The sequence below is a fragment of the Anomaloglossus baeobatrachus genome, chromosome 2 (genome assembly GCF_048569485.1).
Source record: "Anomaloglossus baeobatrachus isolate aAnoBae1 chromosome 2, aAnoBae1.hap1, whole genome shotgun sequence".
In the NCBI taxonomy this organism is placed as follows: Eukaryota; Metazoa; Chordata; class Amphibia; order Anura; family Aromobatidae; genus Anomaloglossus; species Anomaloglossus baeobatrachus.
The window spans coordinates 638,926,450-638,947,087 of NC_134354.1; the positions used below are offsets into that span (position 1 = coordinate 638,926,450).

General features: G+C 45.5%; 1 protein-coding gene across 2 annotated transcripts in view; it reads left to right on the forward strand.

Moving 5' to 3' along the window:
• The first annotated feature begins 36 nt into the window (after positions 1-36).
• DRC2 (dynein regulatory complex subunit 2) overlaps positions 37-20,638 on the forward strand; it is a 71,683-nt gene continuing 51,081 nt past the window's right edge. The window contains exons 1-3 of one of the 2 annotated variants that reach the window (XM_075334401.1): positions 37-115; positions 10,710-10,861; positions 16,027-16,194. In XM_075334401.1, the coding sequence (XP_075190516.1) occupies positions 10,721-10,861; positions 16,027-16,194 (309 nt within the window). In that variant the 5' untranslated portion in view covers positions 37-115; positions 10,710-10,720. Of the gene's footprint in view, positions 116-161; positions 277-10,709; positions 10,862-16,026; positions 16,195-20,638 lie in introns of those variants that run through there. The other variant, XM_075334402.1, reaches the window with a different exon arrangement.

A 20,638-nucleotide genomic window follows, 5' to 3' on the forward strand; every position in this document is an offset into this window, starting at 1 on the left:
CTTCTTACACCACGTGATCTAAGTATCCGCCCCCTACGTATTCTCCGCCCCTCACTGGTTAGAATGCCTTGTTGCTAGGAGACGGAGGACACTTTGCAGAAAGCGTCTTGGCCAGGTATGGGGGCAAATGGACGGAGCGCGATGTCAGGCGGCCACAGTGAGATCACTCCGCGGCAGGGCGCTGCGGTACTATTACCCGTGGTTTGTGCCCGGGTGGTCCCACTGTTCCTGGATCCACAGCGGTGGGCGGCGCATCTCCTCTGTACCGGGAGCACGGTGTGTGCAGAGGCAGCAGTGGGATGTCTGATGTCCGCGGCATCTCCCAGTTATCACATTCCCTGCGGGTGTTTATTGGGGAACACGTGTCTGTATTGTATTATTGCTCCATGGGATATTTAATGGATAACTAAACTTTTTTTATATATATATATATATATATATATATATATATATATATATATATATATATATATATATATATATATATACTTTTGTCCAGCGTGAAACTTTGCACATCACATTAATGTGGTGAAACGCTGCAGAATATGTTGGCGCTATATGTATATATATATATATATATATATACAGGACCCAGTGGCGTCCCAGAGCATGGGAAAGCTGGGTGCTGAGAGATGTATAGTAGAGCATGGGAAAGCTGGGTGCTGAGAGATGTATAGCAGAGCATGGGAAAGCTGGGTGCTGAGAGATGTATAGCAGAGCATGGGAAAGCTGGGTGCTGAGGGAAAGAGCCTTTTTCCTTCAGCACAAAACGTTCCCATCCCATGCTTGTATCTTTGTCCCCCCTTGTATATAGTTCTCCAAATACAATAATGGCCCCCACATAGCCTTCCAAATAGTATAAAGGGTCCCACATAACCCTTCATATATTAGAATACACTTCCATAGTCCTCCATGTATTATAATGCATTTCCCATAGTTCTCCATGCATTATAATTCACCCCATAGTACTCAATATATAATACTGCACCACATAGTCCTCCATATATTATAATGCACCCCCAAAATCCTTCATGTATAAAGTAGCCCTCCAATTATTATAATGAATTTCTCCGTATATTATAATTCACCCCATAGTTCTCCATATATTATACTGCACCACATAGTCCCCAATGTTTTATAATGCACCCCCATAGTCCATGTATAAGGTAGCCTCTATAGTCCTCCATATATTATAATGTAGCCCCCATAGTCCTATATGTATTATTACGCAACCCCATAAAACTTCATATTGCATTATGCAGCCCCATATTCCATGTATAAGGTGTCCATTTTGTATTATGCAGCCCCCCAGACCTCCATATATAATAATGCAGCCAGCCTCTCCAGGCCTCCATGTATAATAATGCAGCCAGCCTCCTCAGGCCTCCATGTATAATGTAGCAGCCAGCCTTTCCAGGCCTCCATGTATAACAATGCACCCAGCCTTCTCAGGCCTCCATGTATAATGCAGTATCTCCAGGCCTCCATGTAAAATACACTATCTCCATGCCTCCCTGTATAATGCAGCCTCTCCAGGCCTCCATGTATAATAATGCAGCCTCCCCAGACCTCCATGTATAATAATGCAGCCTCCCCAGACCTCCATGTATAATGCAGCCTCTCCAGGCCTCCATGTATAATAATGCAGCCTCCCCAGACCTCCATATATAATGCAGCCTCCCCAGACCTCCATGTATAAAGCAGCCTCTCCAGGCCTCTATGCATAAAGCAGCCTCTCCAGGCCTCCATGTATAATAATGCAGCTTCCCCAGACCTCCATATATAATGCAGCCTCCTCAGGCCTCCATGTATAAAGCAGCCTCTCCAGGCTTCCATGTATAATAATGCAGCTTCCCCAGAACTGCCTTCCCAAGCCTCTGGCCACCGTTTACTCACTTATATTAGAAAAAAAAAAAAACAACAAACAACTACTCACCTTCTCTCTTCCTTCCACCGCTGCTGTCCTCCCCGCTGCTCGTTCTCCCGGTGCTGTGGTCAGCGTCCTCCCGTCCTGCACTCTGTGCACTCAGCACAGTAGTCGCTTGGGAGTGACGTTACCGCACAGGGGGAGAATGGTAAAGCATAGCGCGGCACCGGCCGCGCTATGCTTCATCATTACTGTGCGCGGTGACGGGGGAGACGCCGCAGCCGCTGACACCAGGTAGGGGGCCCCGGTGCCGCCGCTGACACCAGGCAGGGAGACCCGGTGTCGTTGGCGGCAGCGGGTCAAATAGCGGCCGCGTGGTCTGTGACAGATCAGCGCTGCTCCTCTCACACTGACAGGAGCTGGCTGCTGATCTGCCTGGCGGCCGCCGGGTCCCTAACCTCCCGGGCCCGGTCGCGACCGCTGCGACCGCGGTAGTTACGCCACTGACAGGACCGTACATAGAAATCATGGGGCCCCAGTGGCGTAACTAGAGTTTGATGGGCCCTAGTGCAAAATTTGGACCGGGGCCCCCCCCCTCCACGTACACCGACACTTAGGGTACAGGATAATGACACTGACCCTCGGGGTACAAGATAATGATGCTGACACTTGGCTTTAAGGCTAAGACCGCACTTTGCGTTCTCCTACTTGCAGTTCTAAACGCATGTTTTGGGCTTAATTGATTTGACCAGTTGCCTTTTTCAGAACTTTAGCGCTAAAAACGCATGCGTATTTACCGCGTTTAAGATGCATTTTTAGCGCTTTTTACCTGCTTTTTGACAGATGTGTTTTGAACATCAAGACACTGCTAAAATAAGGTTAAATAGTCAAACAGACTGAAAAAAGAGAAAAAAATAAGAAACAGATATAATTTTTAAATTAACAATGAAATTTGTTACATTTCTTGAAAACATAGCGGATTAATAAAATCTATTGCAAAAATAGCAATAAAAACCTAAATTTCACTAATTTAATTGCCGGACTATGTGTGTGTGTAACTATGTGTGTGTGTAAAGGGACATATTATTCCATTATTTTAATGTGTGAAAAGCATGCGTTTCTGAAGTCAAAAACGCAGTGTTTCCGCACCTAAAAAGCAGGTAAAACGCTGGAATTTTGATGTTTGCTGCTTTTTGACACTTCTCATTGACTTCAATTTTAGCAAAACGCTGCAGAAATGGCAAAAACAATTGACATGCTGCTTCTTTGAACGCATGGTTTTTGCCACAAAATATGCAAATTAAACGCATCGTTTTGAAACGCAAAGTGCGGTCTGAAAATCAACATTTACCATTGACTTTGCTGTAAAATCAAAACGCATGCCTTTTGGCATGAAAAAGGTGCAGTTCAAAACAGACCTAAAAAGCAGCTGAAACGCAGGTGGAAACGCAAAGTGCGGTCTTAGCCTTAGGCTATGTGCGCACGTTGCGTACAAGCCCTGCAGAAATTTCTGCAGCGATCTGAAGAGCACACGTGCGCTTTAGATCGCTGCAGAAATGTCCGTAGTGAGCGCCGATTCCATGCGCTCTGCCTGCAGCCCCTGCCATAGACCGTGCAGGAGCTGCCGGCAAAGCGCAGGAAAGAAGTGACATGTCACTTCTTTTTGCGCAGCGCTTCGGCAGTAGCCGAAGCGCTGCGCTCTTAAACGCCACGTGCGCACGGCCCCTGCACAGTCTCCATAGACTGTGCAGGGGACGCAGGACGCATGCAGTTACGCTGCGCTACAAAGCGCAGCGTAACTGCATGTTTTTACGCGACGTGCGCACATAGCCTTACCCTCAGCACCCAGGTTTCCTATGATCTGAAATCCCTCTGTCAGCACACAGCTTCCCCATGCTCTGCTATACATCTTTCCCTCAGCACCCAGCTGTTCCATATCAGAGCATGGGAAAGCTGGGTGCTGAGGGAAAGAGCCTTTTTCCTTCAGCACAAAACATTCCCATCCCATGCTTGTATCTTTGTCCTCCCTCGTGTATAGTTTTCCAAATACTATAATGGCCCCCACATAGCCTTCCATATAGTATAAAGGGTCCCACATAACCCTTCATATATTAGAATGCACCTCCATAGTCCTCCATGTATTATAATGCATTTCCCATAGTTCTCCATGCACTATAATTCACCACATAGTCCTCCATATATTATAATGCACCCTCATAGTCCTCCATGTATAAAGTAGCCCTCATAGCCCCCCAATTATTATAATGAATTTCCTATAATTCTCCATGTATTATAGTTCACCCCATAGTACTCCATATATTATACTGCACCACATAGGCCTCCATGTTTTATAACGCACCCATACTCCCCCATGTATAATGCACACCTACAGTCCATGTATAAGGTTTCCTTCATGTTTATCATGCAGCCCCATAGACCTCATGTATCATGCAGCCCCATAGACCTCCATGTATCATGCAGCCCCATAGACTTCCATGTATCATGCAGCCAATACCCACAGGCCTCCATGTATCATGTAACCAGCCCCCCCCCCGGGCCTCCATGTATCATGCAGCCAGCCCCCCCCCCCCCCCAGGGGCTCCATGTATCATGCAGCCAACTCCCCCAGGGCCTCCAGGTGTCCTACAGCCAGCCCCCCCCAGGGCCTCCATGTGTTAGGCAGCCAGCTCCCCCCAAGTATCATGCAGCCAGCCCCCCCAGGGCCTCCATGTGTCATGCAGCCAGCCCCCCCCCCCAAGTGTCATGCAGCTAGCCCCCCCCAGGGCCTCCATGTGTCATGCAGCCAGCCCCTCCAGGGCCTCCATGTGTCAGGCAGCCAACCCCCCCACCCAAGTATCATGCAGCCATCCCCCCCAGGGCCTCCATGTGTCATGCAGCCAGGCCCCCCTCAAGTGTCATGCAGCCAGCCCTCACAGGGCCTCCATGTGTCATGCAGCCAGGTCCCCCCCAAGTGTCATGCAGCCATCCCCCCCCAAGGCCTCCATGTGTTATTCAGCCAGGCCCCCCAAGGCCTCCATGTGTCATGCAGCCGCCAGGCCCCCCCACCAAGGCCTCCATGTGTCTTGCAGCCAGCCCCCCACCAAGACCTCCATGTGTCCTGCTGCCACCCCCCCATCAAGGCCTCCTTGTGTCTTTCAGCCAGCCCCCCACCAAGATCTCCATGTGTCCTGCAGCCACCCCCCCCCCATCAAGGCCTCCATGTGTCATGCAGCCAGCCCCCACCCCCAAGGCCTCCATGTGTCCTGCAGCCAGGGCCTCCATGTGTGTTGCAGCCAGGCACCCCCAAGGCCTCCATGTGTCCTGCAGCCAGCCTCCCCGTGTACTCACTGATTTCTAAAAAAAAAATTAAAAAAATAAGTACTCACCTGTCTTCTCCTTCCACCGCTGCTCTGTCCTCACCTCTAATTTCACCGCTGCTCGTCCTCCCCTCTCCACGTTCCCCCGTGGCTCTGGTCGGCGTCCTCCCGTCCTGCGCTCTGTGCTCTCACCACACACAGCAGTCGCACAGGAGTGACGTCACCGCGCAGGCACAGGAGAAGAATGGTGATGCATAGAGTGGCGCCATAGTGTGCGATGACGAGGGCCCGGTGTTATCGGCGGTGACCGGGTCATATAGCGGCCGCGTGGTCTGCGGCAGATCAGCGCAGCTCCTCTCACAGAAAGGAGCTGGCTGCTGATCTGCCGGGCGGTCGCAGGCCCCTAACCCTCCCGGGCCCGGCCGCAATGGCCACCAATGCGACCGCGCTAGCTACGCCCCTGTGGAGCCCCATAGCAGAACGTTTGATGAAAAAAATACATTAAAGAGCTTGTACTCAACATTTTTATTGATGACCTCTCCTTACCAATCTCTGATCAGCCGGGGCCCGTCACCCTGCACCTTCGCTGATCAGCTGGAGCCCGACACCCTCTACCCCCGCTGATTAGCCGGTGCCCGGCACCATACACCTCCGTTAATCAGCCGGGGCCCGACACCCTGCACCCCCGATGATCAGACGTTCTCGGTGTCGGTGGCAGCAGGCGGATGGAAATACTCAGTTCTTGAACTGCTCCATCAACTGACAGTGGCTGGGTACTGCACATCCATTCATGTCAATACAAGGCAGATGTGCAGTACCTAGTCACTATCAGAAGAAGAGGCAGCTCCGGAACTGAGCATTTCCATCCGCTGCTGGCACCGAAAGCAGCTGATCTGTGTGGGTGCTGGGTGTTGGACCCGGTCGATCAGACATTGATGACCTATCCTAAAGATAAGCCATCAATGTAAAAGTAGTGGACAACCTCTTTAATAGTTGTCTGGGTCACATAAGACCACTGAGTATTTGGGCAGTTTCTTACCTTGTAATCCAAAATCAGGCGTGGTACCCATATTTCTTTAAGGGTACGTGCACACAACCCAGAGTGCCAACGTTCTGGACGCAGCGCATTTTCTTTTCTGTAGACACTAGTGTCCTGTGCGGGAGAACGCAGTGTCTGTGCCCACGATCAGGGTTCTGGGTGATGCAGATTTTCGCTGTGTTCTCCTGCTCAGAACGTTCGCACCTCCACAAGAATAAATTGATATGCTGGAGCTCAGGAAGCCGCGCCGCAGTCAGTTTATGGGGAGTCTAAAAGGAGAAAAGTGGGCAGGAGATTTCTATAAATCCCATCCACTGTGCTTGTACTGCACAACACAGCGTTTTGGAGCCAGCAAAAATGTGTTCAGACGTGTGCACTCAGCCTTATACTTTTCCTTTGATCCTTCTACTCATGGTTTTGGCTTACAAATACTGAGGTAAAAATCTCATCAAATACTCAATGTGCACGGGGCCTAAGAACATGTCTCACAAATTTGCAGCCCTTACAAAGTAATTGAAGCCCCTAGATTATTCACTTATAAAGCATAATGCCAACAAGAGAGCCCCTCAAACACTGTATGATGCCACCTGTGAATTCCTCCACAGTAATCTCAACACACGCACATCATGATGACCCTACTGTACCCCCCTCAACTACCCTGGCAAAGTATGGTGACCGCAACACAGTATGTTTCTCCAACTGTGACCCCGTAATGGTCTTCACACCTCTCTACACTGTATAATGTCCCCCACTAGCCTTCCAAACAGTATAACTGCCCCCACAGCTCTCTGCAACAGTATGATGGACCCCACACAAACCTTTACACTGTATGATTGCCTGCATACAGTATAGTGGCCCTCAAATAGTCCTTCATAAAGTATAAATGCTCCCTCACAGCTCCAAATATTATAATGGCCTCCACATAGTCCTCCATGTAGTATAATTGGCTCCACATAGTCCTTCACATAGTATTATGCACTCTCCATAAAGTATAATGGGCCCAATAGTCCTCCATATATTATAATGCACACCCCCTTAGTCCTCCATATATTATAATTCACCCCCATAGGCCTCCATATAATATAATTCTCCCTCAACAGTCCTCCATATATTTTAATGCACCACCACAGTCCTCCATATATTATAATGTACCCCTATAGTCCTCCATATATTATAATGCACCCCACAGTCCTCCATATATTATAATGTACCCCTACAGTTCTCCATATATTATAATGCACCCCAAAGTCCTCCATATATTATAATGCATCCCCACAATCTTCCAAATAGTACAATGCACACCCCATAGTCCTCCATTTATTATTGCGCACCCCCATGGTCCTCCATATAGTATAATGCACCCCTATAGTCCTCCATATATTATAATGCACAGCTCATAGTCCTCTCAATAGTATAATGCAGCCCCATAGTACGCCATATATTATAATACATCTCCCACTGTCCTCCATACATTATAATGCACCACCCATAGTCCTCTATATATTATACTGCACCCCCATAGGACTCCATATATTATAATGCACTCTCAACAGTTCATCATATATTATAATGCACCACCCACAGTCCTCCAAATATTATAATGAATCTCCCACAGTCCTCCATATAGTATAATGCACACCCCATAGTCCTCCATATATTATAGTGTACCCCCATAGTCCTCCATATATTATAATGCACAACCATAGTTATCCATATTGTATAATGTACCCCTACAGTCCTCCATACATTATAATGCACAGCCCATAGTCCTCCCAAAAGTACAATGCACCCCCATAGTACTCCATACATTATAATTCACCACCCATAGTCCTCCATATATTATGCTGCACCCTCATAGGACGCCATATATTATAATACACTCTCAACAGTCCTCCATATATTATAATGCACCACCCACAGTCTTCCAAATATTATAATGAATCTCCCACAGTCCTCCATATAGTATAATGTACACCCCATAGTACTCCATATACAGTTAGGTCCAGAAATATTTGGACAGTGACACAATTTTCGCGAGTTGGGCTCTGCATGCCACCACATTGGATTTGAATTGAAACCTCTACAACAGAATTCAAGTGCAGATTGTAACGTTTAATTTGAAGGTTTGAACAAAAATATCTGATAGAAATTGTAGGAATTGTACACATTTCTTTACAAACACTCCACATTTTAGGAGGTCAAAAGTAATTGGACAAATAAACCAAACCCAAACAAAATATTTTTAATTTCAATATTTTTTTGCGAATCCTTTGGAGGCAATCACTGCCTTAAGTCTGGAACCCATGGACATCACCAAACGCTGGGTTTCCTCCTTCTTAATGCTTTGCCAGGCCTTTACAGCCACAGCCTTCAGGTCTTGCTTGTTTGTGGGTCTTTCCGTCTTAAGTCTGGATTTGAGCAAGTGAAATGCATGCTCAATTGGGTTAAGATCTGGTGATTGACTTGGCCATTGCAGAATGTTCCACTTTTTTGCACTCATGAACTCCAGGGTAGCTTTGGCTGTATGCTTGGGGTCATTGTCCATCTGTACTATGAAGCGCCGTCCGATCAACTTTGCGGCATTTGGCTGAATCTGGGCTGAAAGTATATCCCGGTACACTTCAGAATTCATCCGGCTACTCTTGTCTGCTGTTATGTCATCAATAAACACAAGTGACCCAGTGCCATTGAAAGCCATGCATGCCCATGCCATCACGTTGCCTCCACCATGTTTTACAGAGGATGTGGTGTGCCTTGGATCATGTGCCGTTCCCTTTCTTCTCCAAACTTTTTTCTTCCCATCATTCTGGTACAGGTTGATCTTTGTCTCATCTGTCCATAGAATACTTTTCCAGAACTGAGCTGGCTTCATGAGGTGTTTTTCAGCAAATTTAACTCTGGCCTGTCTATTTTTGGAATTGATGAATGGTTTGCATCTAGATGTGAACCCTTTGTATTTACTTTCATGGAGTCTTCTCTTTACTGTTGACTTAGAGACAGATACACCTACTTCACTGAGAGTGTTCTGAACTTCAGTTGATGTTGTGAATGGGTTCTTCTTCACCAAAGAAAGTATGCAGCGATCATCCACCACTGTTGTCATCCGTGGACGCCCAGGCCTTTTTGAGTTCCCAAGCTCACCAGTCAATTCCTTTTTTCTTAGAATGTACCCGACTGTTGATTTTGCTACTCCAAGCATGTCTGCTATCTCTCTGATGGATTTTTTCTTTTTTTTCAGCCTCAGGATGTTCTGCTTCACCTCAATTGAGAGTTCCTTAGACCGCATGTTGTCTGGTCACAGCAACAGCTTCCAAATGCAAAACCACACACCAGTAATCAACCCCAGACCTTTTAACTACTTCATTGATTACAGGTTAACGAGGGAGACGCCTTCAGAGTTAATTGCAGCCCTTAGAGTCCCTTGTCCAATTACTTTTGGTCCCTTGAAAAAGAGGAGGCTATGCATGAGGCCTCTGCCACACTCACGTGAAATTCACGCACGTGCCGAGAGACACGTATTTTCCCTGCGTGTTGCGTGCAGGTAAGTACGTGTCTCTGGTACGTGCGTGACACGTGTGTTCTACGTGTGCTATCCGCGATAGCACACGTAGAATCGGTAATTATTATACTCACCTGGTCCTTCCTGCTGTCCGCACTGCTGTCCGTGGTGCTGATCCTCGGTCTCCAGCCCTCCCGTCTCCCCGCTGCTGCTGCTGCCAGGCAGTGAAGTGAATATTCAATGAGAATAATGAGCGGCGGTCGGCAGCAAGAGGCAGCAGCGGCGGAGACAGGAGGGCTGGAGAAGGTGAGTTAATGTTTTTCTTTTTTTTCACGGACATGTGTGTTTTCTCCGGCGCGTGTCACACGGGACCGCATCCACACTACACCCGTGTGGTGCGGGTGCGGGCCGTGTGACACCCGTGCTGCGGGAGAAAACACTGACATGTCAGCGCTTTCAAAAACGCACACACGTACAAACGCACACGGACACACGTTCCGTGTGGTTTTACGTGTGTGTGCCTGCTACAATAGGGTAGCATTGGTTAAAGTGTCTCCGTGCCGCCGGTACGTGTAAAAAATGACAAACACGTGCCGGAGGCACGGATGTGTGGCGCTAGCCTGACAGAGCTATGATTCCTAAACCCTTTCTCCGATTTGGATGTGAAAACTCTCATATTGCAGCTGGGAGTGTGCACTTTCAGCCCATATTATATATATAATTGTATTTCTGAACATGTTTTTGTAAACAGCTAAAATAACAAAACTTGTGTCACTGTCCAAATATTTCTGGACCTAACTGTACCTTTTAATTTGTTCCTAACCTAAGTGGTCTTTTATGGGACTCTCAGCAATGTCAAAAATAGGGTTTTGGATCTTTCCTTAGTGGAGCCTGTAGATTTTCTCCAGTAGTATAAAAGTGTCATGGTTTTTTTCTGCTTTTATTAGTCTCCTTCATACTTTCCTTCATGGGTTTTTACTTATACAGATAAGATCACCATGCCGAAAAAAGGTGGAAAAAAGTCTGGTAAGTTGAGCCGTATGACTGAAGAGGAGCGGTTACTTTACATGCAGCAGAAGATGATGGCAGAGGAAGAACAAAATAAGAAGAAAGAAGACATGTTAATGCAGTTCCTAAAGGTACTCATTAGTATTAATTCATTAAAGGCACTTTGTTATCAGAAAATGGCCTATTTTAAGGGGACCTTACACTGGATTTTTTTAATTTAAACTAAATAGCTTCAATTTTTGCTGCCCAAATATGATGGGATAACCGGGGACCGGGGCTCCTAAACTGGCGCTTAGGCTTGGGGAAAACAACAAGACGAGAGAACTCCACAACAACTCCATGCACAAAGCAATACAATCACCAACAGGACTGGGATACAACAGCACACGGACTGGTGTATCTAAAGCTATAGTCTGCATGGGAAGATAGGCTCCTCCACCTTAAAAAGGTGGGGAGTGACTGTGATTGGTTTCCCACAACATGTGATCCAAGAGGTAACTAGTAGTCTAACAGAAATTAACTCCTGCAAGACCGATCACTAATGAGAACACAGCTGGTCAATGCCCAAGCATATCTGTGTAACTCAGAAGCACCAAAGGAGGGATAGTGAGGAGTGTCAGACTCTGTAGTGTACTATATAAGGATAATGCTGCACATCAAACTTAGATAATGGTATAATGCCTCAAGCATATGGAAAAATATTGGAAAATACAATGAAAAATGCTACTTGCTAACTTGAACATGTGAATAATGAATTGCATACCTGCCATGAATACGAGGAAAAAGAAGATATTTAGTAATCGCATTGATCAATGTAACTGAGCCCCAAAACCTCGTCAAGGTATATCTCTATATTGGGGTCCCTAGCTCTGTGACCCTGTGTGTCATCTCATTGCAATTAAAAACTGCTGTGGGTGGAGAGGGGTAACCAAGGACTGTCTTATATAGGAGATGGAAAAAACATGGCCGAAAGGGGCGGAGCTGTGTTCACATTCAGAAAAAAAACTACATATAACTGAATAGGATAACTGAAGTGAGCACTTATATATATATTCTGAGTGCAAGCCAAAAAAATACATACTATATAAGGATAAGGCTGCACATCAAACTTAGATAATGGTATAATGCCTCAAGCATATGGAAAAATATTGGAAAATACAATGACAAATACAATTCCTCATATTCATGGCAGGTATGCAATTCATTATTCACATGTTCAATGTTTTCACTGTATTTTCCAATATTTTTCTTTTTCTTTTTCTTTTTCCTATATAAGACAGTCCTTGGTTACCCCTCTCCACCCACAGCAGTTTTTAATTGCAATGAGATGACACACAGTTAGGGTCACAGAGCTAGGGACCCCAATATAGAGATATACCTTGACGAGGTTTTGGGGCTCAGTTACATTGATCAATGCGATTGCTAAATATCTCCTTTTTCCTCATATTCATGGCAGGTATGCAATTCATTATTCACATGTTCAAGTTAGCAAGTAGCATTTTTCATTGTATTTTCCAATATTTTTCCATATGCTTGAGGCATTATACCATTATCTAAGTTTGATGTGCAGCCTTATCCTTATATAGTATGTATTTTTTTGGCTTGCACTCAGAATATATATATTAGTGCTCACTTCAGTTATCCTATTCAGACTCTGTAGTGTAATCAGCGTCAGATGCCACCCTGACACTTGACGAATTAGAGCCAAACACTGTATGACATCAACTGATTTTTAAACAGTTTTTCTTTTTTGTCTGAGCCCCTCTGATTCAAAGAGAGCTTCTGTGGTATACACCCAGTTTTTTGTAGGAGAATTTCTGGGGTGCATAAACTATTAACATAATAAACAGCATATACGTTACTGGGGGGACATACAAGTTACTGGGGGCAGTATACAAGTTACTACGGGCCAGTGGAGGGGGAATACAAGTTACTGGGGGGCATATATACACATTATGAATTAATCTTTATCCTAGCCAGGCTATACATCTACTAGTCCAGTAAGTAGACTATTACCGGGCACGGCGCTATCTGCAGGGTACCAGCCTAACAGTGCTGTGCGCCTGTGTTCCTGTTTTGTGACTGTGTGCAATGCGCTGAGTACCACAGTGCCTGATGGTCACTGAGCAGTGCCGTGCCTGACGCTCGCTGAGTACCGCAGTGCCTGACGGTCACTGAGCACCACCGCGCTTGACGCTCATTGGGCATCACAAAGTAATCTTGTTCCTGCAAGACAACGCCTCCGCTCACACTGCACAAACGACCATGGCAAAACTGGCAGAGTTGGGCTTCCAGCTTATTGACCATCCACCTTATTCACCAGATCTAGCTCCATCCGACTTTTATCTGTTTACAAACCTGAAGAAACACCTCAATGGTACCAAATTCACACCATTTCTGATGTCATGGCTGCTACGGATGCCTAGTTTGAGGCACAACCAAAATCCTTCTTTTTGTTAGGCTTACAAAACTTGGAATACCGACGTAAGAAGTGTGTTGACATCAGTGGAGAGTATGTGGAATAAATATTAAGTTTCATCTTTCTATCTCCTTTCTTTCTGGGTAAAGCCAAAGACTTATCAGTAGCCCCTCGTAGCACAGAGACATACGTATAGCTAAATTCAAACTATTCTCTAATAAACCTGATATGGGCACTGCAAAGCAGGACTAGTATAGAAGGGAAGACCATCAGGTAGTCCTGAATAAATGCTCTGTGCAACAAAGTGGAGCAGACCCAGTATATCAGATGAGGCACTTATTATAACCCACTCTTATAATATGCCCCCAAACAATAATAAACAATAAGAATTCAATACATTGATTAAATACACATAGTGCTACACAGCCAGAACACAGTCATACGTATATCTTAATTACAGGTTATTATAGCTCACTGCTAACATGTCAGGGCATCTATGTGATCCAATCAAATAACGAAAAAAAGTAATACATAGGATCCTATACCCAGTTTGATGATCCACTGAACCAGGAACCATAAATCCCTATACAGATATAGTTATGGGACAGCGAGTGCAAAAATATGCCAAAAAGAACAGAAATATGCATGTGGAGGCTGTGGAGGACTTCGATAAATGCTCTGTGTGGCAATGCAGAAATCAGGCCTGCTGAACCTGATATAGGTACTGAAAAAGAGTATTTTAAAAAAAAGGGAAACCATCAGAAAGCCCTAAGTAAATGCTCTGTGCAACAAAGCATGAAGCACACCCAATATACCAGATATGGCACTGTAGACGTGGTATCAGAGTAGGAGGGAAGCCGTCAGGAAGCCCCATGTGGATCGCTGCAATACACATGGGGCTTCCTGATATCTTCCCTCCTACTCTGATACCCCCTCTACAGTGCCACATCTGGTATATTGGGTCTGCTTCATATTCTGTTGCACAGTGCTGCATAGAGCATTCACTTGGGGCTTCCTGACAGTTTCCCTTTTAGTACAGAGATATTACACACAGTAATGTCACAGGACAGGGCAGTTTCTTTCTGTAGTGTTACGGACAGAGATTTGTACATTATAATACTCACCTGCTCCTGTGCTGAATTTCTCGTTTAATGAAAGCAAAACCCACAATGGTCACAGAAATAACTTGAACCTGACAAAAATAATAAATAAAATAATCTTTGAAAATGAACAAATGAAAGTCAGACATTGCTTTTCAGCCATGCCTCCGCAGAATTTAAAAAAAAAATAAAACTCATGAAATAGGCCTGGACAGAAATGATGGTACCCTTAACTTACTATTCTGTTGCACAACCTTTTGAGGTAATCACTGCAATCAAACGATTCCTGTAACTGACAATGAGACTTCTGCACCTCAAGAAGTATTTTGGCCACTCCTCAAGAGCGAACTGCTCCAGTTGTCTCGTGTTTGAACGTTGCCTTTTCCAGACGGCATGTTTCAGCTCTTTCCAAAGATGCTGAAAAAGATTTAGGTCAGGGCTCATAGAAGGCCACTTCAGAATAGTCCAATGCTGCGGAGAGGCAGACACTCTCTCATTTATGGTGCTGTCATGGTTCTGTAAAATCCAATTACTGGTGAATAATTATCATCTTTCCTTTGCATCCTCTGGTCCATGTTGAGTGTGGTACACACCATGTCACCAAACAGCACAGTGAGTATCTGTAGCCCTATATACAGGCACAATATAACTAGGAAGCGTAACACGTACTTACCTTCCTGCGTGTAACAGGGCCTTACCTTGTAAGGCCCCGTTACATACAGCAACATCGCTAACGAGATGTTATCGCTGGGGTCACGGAATTTGTGACGCATATCCGGCCTCGTTAGCAACGTCGTTGCGTGTGATACCTACGAGCGACCGCTAACTATTCTAAAAAAGGGAAAAATTGTTGATTGTTGACACGTCGTTCGTTTCCAAAAAATTGTTGATCTTTTAGGACGCTGGTTGTTCATCGTTCCTCAGACAGCACACATCGCTACGTGTGACACCCCGGGAACGATGAACAACAGCGCTCCTGTGTCCTCCGACAACGAGGTGGGAGTGACGTTAATGCTGCTGCTCTCCGCCCCTCTGCTTCTATTAGTGGCCCGCTGTGTGACATCGCTGTGACGCCACACGAACCTCCCCCTTAAACAAGGAAGTTATGTGTGTGTGACGCGTACTACCGATATTGTTCGCCACGAGCAGCGATTTGCCTGTGACGCACACAGAACGGGGGCGGGTGCTAGTGACATCGCTAGCGATGTCGCAGCGTGTAAAGCGGACTTGAGAGCAGCGATCGGGGCTCAGCTCTGATCTCTGCTGTTATAGACAGATTCCATCCTTGTAACACAGCTGTTTTTTGCTGGGTAAGGTGCGGGCTCGACTCCTGATCTCGCTTTATACTTCTACACACGACATGCACCTACTTGTTCATCATATGTAATGTGTCATTCAAAAATCAGTGGAAATTCTCCTTGGAATTTTATTCTTAGCACAAGCCTTCAGATGTACCTTCCCCCAACTTAACAACTGCAAGGGCTCTATGCTTTTTTCGTGTCACAGTAACTTTCCTTTATTTCGAATGAGCGATGCGCTCTGCAAATATCAGGGGCGCTATGGCTGTAGCAGGCCACAATCTGTATGAAAAATGGATCCATGTCACTATATGACATTAGCTGTGCGCTCTATATTATAAAGCTTAAATAATGGGTTTAAAAGAATGCCGATGACTGCATTACTGCTCATTGTTTTTCGTATATCTGGATCATACATGCAGTTCGTTTTTGTTTTTTTTTGTGATGATTACATATGTATGATGATTACATCTCTATAGGACAAACTTGGAAAAGAAGAACAAAGCAGCAAAATTAATATGAGCAAACTGAATGTACAGTGGCGTGCCGTACTACGAGAAGCGAAGGCAAAGGAGCTGCGCAAAGATATAGAGATTCTCCATCAGACGTTTGAAAGAGTTGTGGACTGCAAGGACAATGTCATCAAGGTGTGATTCTGACTTCATACAGGAAGGTTATATGCTGTCAGGCTCTAGTGTGAAGCTCTCTGGGTATAATCAGAGTGTGTAGGGTCCCATTGTAAAGACAAACCATATGTTGTGTTTCCCCAAAAATGAGACCTACCCTGAAAATAGCATAATTTTACAGGATTTTTGGTGTATACTTGAAATATAAGCCCTACATCAAAAATACTCATAATTACAGTCAGGGCCGGTATTAGGGGGAGTCAAACTGCACAATTTCTCAGGGCCCCCACTCTCTCAGGGGCCCTAGCAGTTGTATTCCGAGGTTAAGATTGTTTAAGGACCTTTGATGATTTCACAGTCATGTGACATGATGTAATCAAAGGTCTCTTAATTGCAGGAGTCTAAATCAACTGAACAGGGAGACAGGCAGGTATGCAGGACTGGAATTAGGGAGAAGGTAGAGCAAACATTTCACAGGGTTCCCATTCTCTTAGGGGCCCCAACGTTTATATCCTGATGATAACACTGCTTCAGGACATTTGTGACATCACATCATGTGACTAGGTTGTCACCAAAAGGTCTCTTATTTGCAGGAGTCTAAGGGCGGCTTTGCACGTTGCAACATCGCATGTGCGATGTCGGTGGGGTCAAATCGAAAGTGACGCACATCCGGCGTCACTTTCGACATCGTTGTGTGTAAATCCTAGATGATATGATTAACGAGCGCAAAAGCGTCGTTATCGTATCATCGTTGCAGGCTCCGACTTTTTCATAATTACGCTGCAGCGACAGGTACGATGCTGTTCCTCGTTCCTGCGGCAGCACACATCGCTGTGTATGAAGCCGTAGGAGCGAGGAACATCGCCTTACCTGCCGCCGCCGGCTATACGGAAGGAAGGAGGTGGGTGGGATGTTTACATCCTGCTCATCTCCACCCCTCCGTTGCTATTGGCCGCCTGCCGTGTGACGTCGCTATGACGCCGCACGACCCTCCCCCTTAGGAAGGAGGCGGGTCGCCGGCCAGAGCGACGGTCGCAGGGCAGGTGAGTGCATGTGAAGCTGGCGTAGCGATAATTTTCGCTACGCCAGCTATCACAAGATATCGTACCTGCGACGGGGGCGGGGACTATCGCGTGCGACATCGCAGCATCGGCTTGCGATGTCGCAACGTGCAAAGCTCGCCTAAGGCTGGAGAAGAGATAGGCAGGTGTGACCCTGTTTTATTTTCGGGGAAATACGGTACTAGTTTTGCAGTGGTTGCTTTTTCCTAAATTGTTGGAAAATGGTACTGTGAGTGTTATTGGCTTGTTGGAGAACAACTGGACACCAATGGCTATGTGGGAAGTTAACCTATCATTTGACTTTTCTACACTTAACCAAAACACCAAACAATTCAACGGTTAAAAGTTTTATATGCGAGTAGGACTGTTCCTATGTATAGTCATGTAGTCTGGGCAAGAATCATGTCCATTGTGGCATGAATGATGTGCAGCAGAGTTTCATTGCTGAAATCCCAGGCAGGCCCTCCTGACTCCTAGATTCCAGTCATGCGATGGCAGCTGGGAGAGATGATGATGAAAGCTGGACAGCAGGAATCCAGGAACGATTCTGGTGATGGTCGACTATCATGACTATGCATCATGACTATGCATCAATCAAACCATATAGAGACTGATTACAACCCGGACTGTGTGACTCTTTAGAATGGCCATTTAAAATGGCTACTTGTGAGTAATTATCTTACAGCACATGCTGGATTATAACATTATTTACACAAATTGTTTTAGACAGCTTAAGTAAAAGCCCTGTGATGGTGGTTCAGTGTAAGATTAGCTGGTGACTGAATTTAGTTAACATATGCAGGGCTCTGATGAAATGTGCACACAGCTTTGAGGGAACCTGCCACCAGTTATTTCATGTGTGAACAAAGACCTTCAGCCGCGCCTGTACTGCATTCTATAAAGGTGTATATTGCCCTCTGACTCCCCCTGTATATCCCCCAAAAACCCTCTCAAATTCTGAACTCTGGACCGGCCCAATCCGATGGGCGCTATTGTTGCGGAATCTATGCCTCCTCTTTGCTGCTAATATCCATCCTCTTGCTTTGATTGACAAGGATGACACTTTTTGCATCATCCACATAGCCAGGCAAAATCTTGCATCTCCGTAGAGACATCAACAGCTCGTGCATGCACACTTATGGTTTAGGCTTTGTGCGCAGACCAAAGTGCGCATGCGCAAGCCGGCGATGTCTCTATACAGACGCGAGATTTTGCCAGCTATGTGGGTGACACAGGAAGCATCATCTATGTCAATCAAAGCAAGAGGACAGCGATCAGTAAGTAGAGAGGAGGGATAGATGTCGCACCTAGAATGCTCATCGGACCGGACCAGACCAGACCAGACCGTCTAGATTTACATAGAGCACCGGAGAATTTAAAAAGGCTTTTGGGGCTTATACAAGGGGAGTCGGGACAATATACACCTTTTATGGAATGCAGCACAGGTGCTGCTGAAGGTGATAGTCTTTGTTTAGACATGAAAAAATGGTGACAGATTCCCTTTAAGCCCCCCATATTATTATTAGTATTATTATTATTATTATTATTATTAGTATTATTAGTTTGTTTTGCTTATATAGTGTCATCATATTTTGTAGCACTTTTGAAAGATCATCATCACTATGTCTTTGGAGTGTGGGAGGAAACTGGGGGAACCATAAGCAAACACAGTGAGAACATACAAACTCCTTGCAGATGTTGTCCTTGGTCGGATTTGAACCCAGAACCCCACCGCTGCCCATACACTTTAGACTAATGTCAGCTGGACCAGCTGATATCAAGGAGATTTGCTGACTGTCTAATATGTATGGAAACCCCGAACAGATGATTATCAAGGGAGTTAAGGATACAGTATCTCCAATTTCGGATTACGAATCCTCTTCCCCTTGGGACGGGCTGCTCTCAGGGATGTCTTTCAGCGGCTTTCTCATAGAGAACTTACCTAAGAGCTGCTGTGTTTGGAGAAATGACCGAGATTGCTGCCGGTCCAATGATGTTTGGGGTGACAGCCTTCTAAGATGTATGGGGGGCTTCCGGTCCATTAACACTACACGATCATAGTGAACAAGCGTTGCAAGGAACAATAGTAGCCGATGTGCACTGAACAATCCCTCACATATCGTTCATTGCTCATCTGGAGAGTGGTCTGCCTGTGTAGACCGGCTTTTAAACCACTGCCAGTTAACAAATGAGCAGCTAATCTGCGATGCGTGATTTTGTGTATACAAACCCTTATGTGTAAAAATCTTAAAAATACATATTGACCAGGAAATCCAAAATCCTGCACTGTCGCTTGTCCCTGCTATCTGGGGGACCACACACTCGTGGCATGCCTGAGTATGCCACACCTGCATAGCACTCGTGTGACCACTAGTGCTATATCTCGATAGGAGCTGGTATCTCCGCCATTGTCACCTACATCATCTGTTACCAAGCTGCAGCCCAACAGAATTTGAGCTGCTGATTGTAAACAGCATGGCTTAGAAATTATTTATTAGGTTGTCTGAAAGTCTCTGATGAATAACTGCACTGGGAAAATTACTTTTTCAACAATCAGTTTCCATTTTGTTTTGTATTGCTGGAAAGGACATTCCTATTGTTCCAAATTGGAGTTCGTATCTTTAGCTTTGTTGGTTCAGAAACCAGAAAAAAAAATTGTAATTTCTTTTGATTTTTTTGAAAGAGAACCAACCATCTGGATTATCATATATAAAGTAAAGCCAGTACTATACTGGAGCTAGGATGCTGAATGTAAGCATAGCTTTTGTCCAGAGATTGGATGTTTTATTTCATAAATATGGGCAAGTAAAGTTCCAGCAATGCACTGCTATTTGATTGACAGGTGCAACAGGAAAGGAATTTGTGGGTCGGGTCTTGCTATCTATTCCTGCCCCTGTCTGTCTGCCAGCACTGGGGAACATTGCTTTAGCAGAAAGAAGCAACTGTTTTTCCAGGATAACCTTGTATGCGGTTTCATTCATACGCCCTTCACAAACTTTAATCTGCCCAATTCCGGCCTTGCTGAAGCATCCCCAGATCATCACCGATCATCCACCAAATTTTACAGTGGGTGCAAGACACTGTGGCTTGTACGCTTCTATAGGTCTCTGTCTAACCATTAGACGACCAAGTGTTGGGCAAAGCTGAAAATTAGACTCCTCAGAGAAGATTACTTTACTCTAGCAATTTGGCTGATTAAACTTTGCAAAGGACGTATGAATCAAGCCGCATACAAGGTTATCCTGGAAAAACAGTTGCTTCCTTCTGCTCAGGCAATGTTCCCCAACTCTGAGGACTGATGTTTTCAGCAGGACAATGCGCCATGCCACACAGCTAGGTCAATCAATGTGTGGATGAAGAACCACCACATCAAAACCCTGTCATGGCCAGCCCAATCTCCAGAC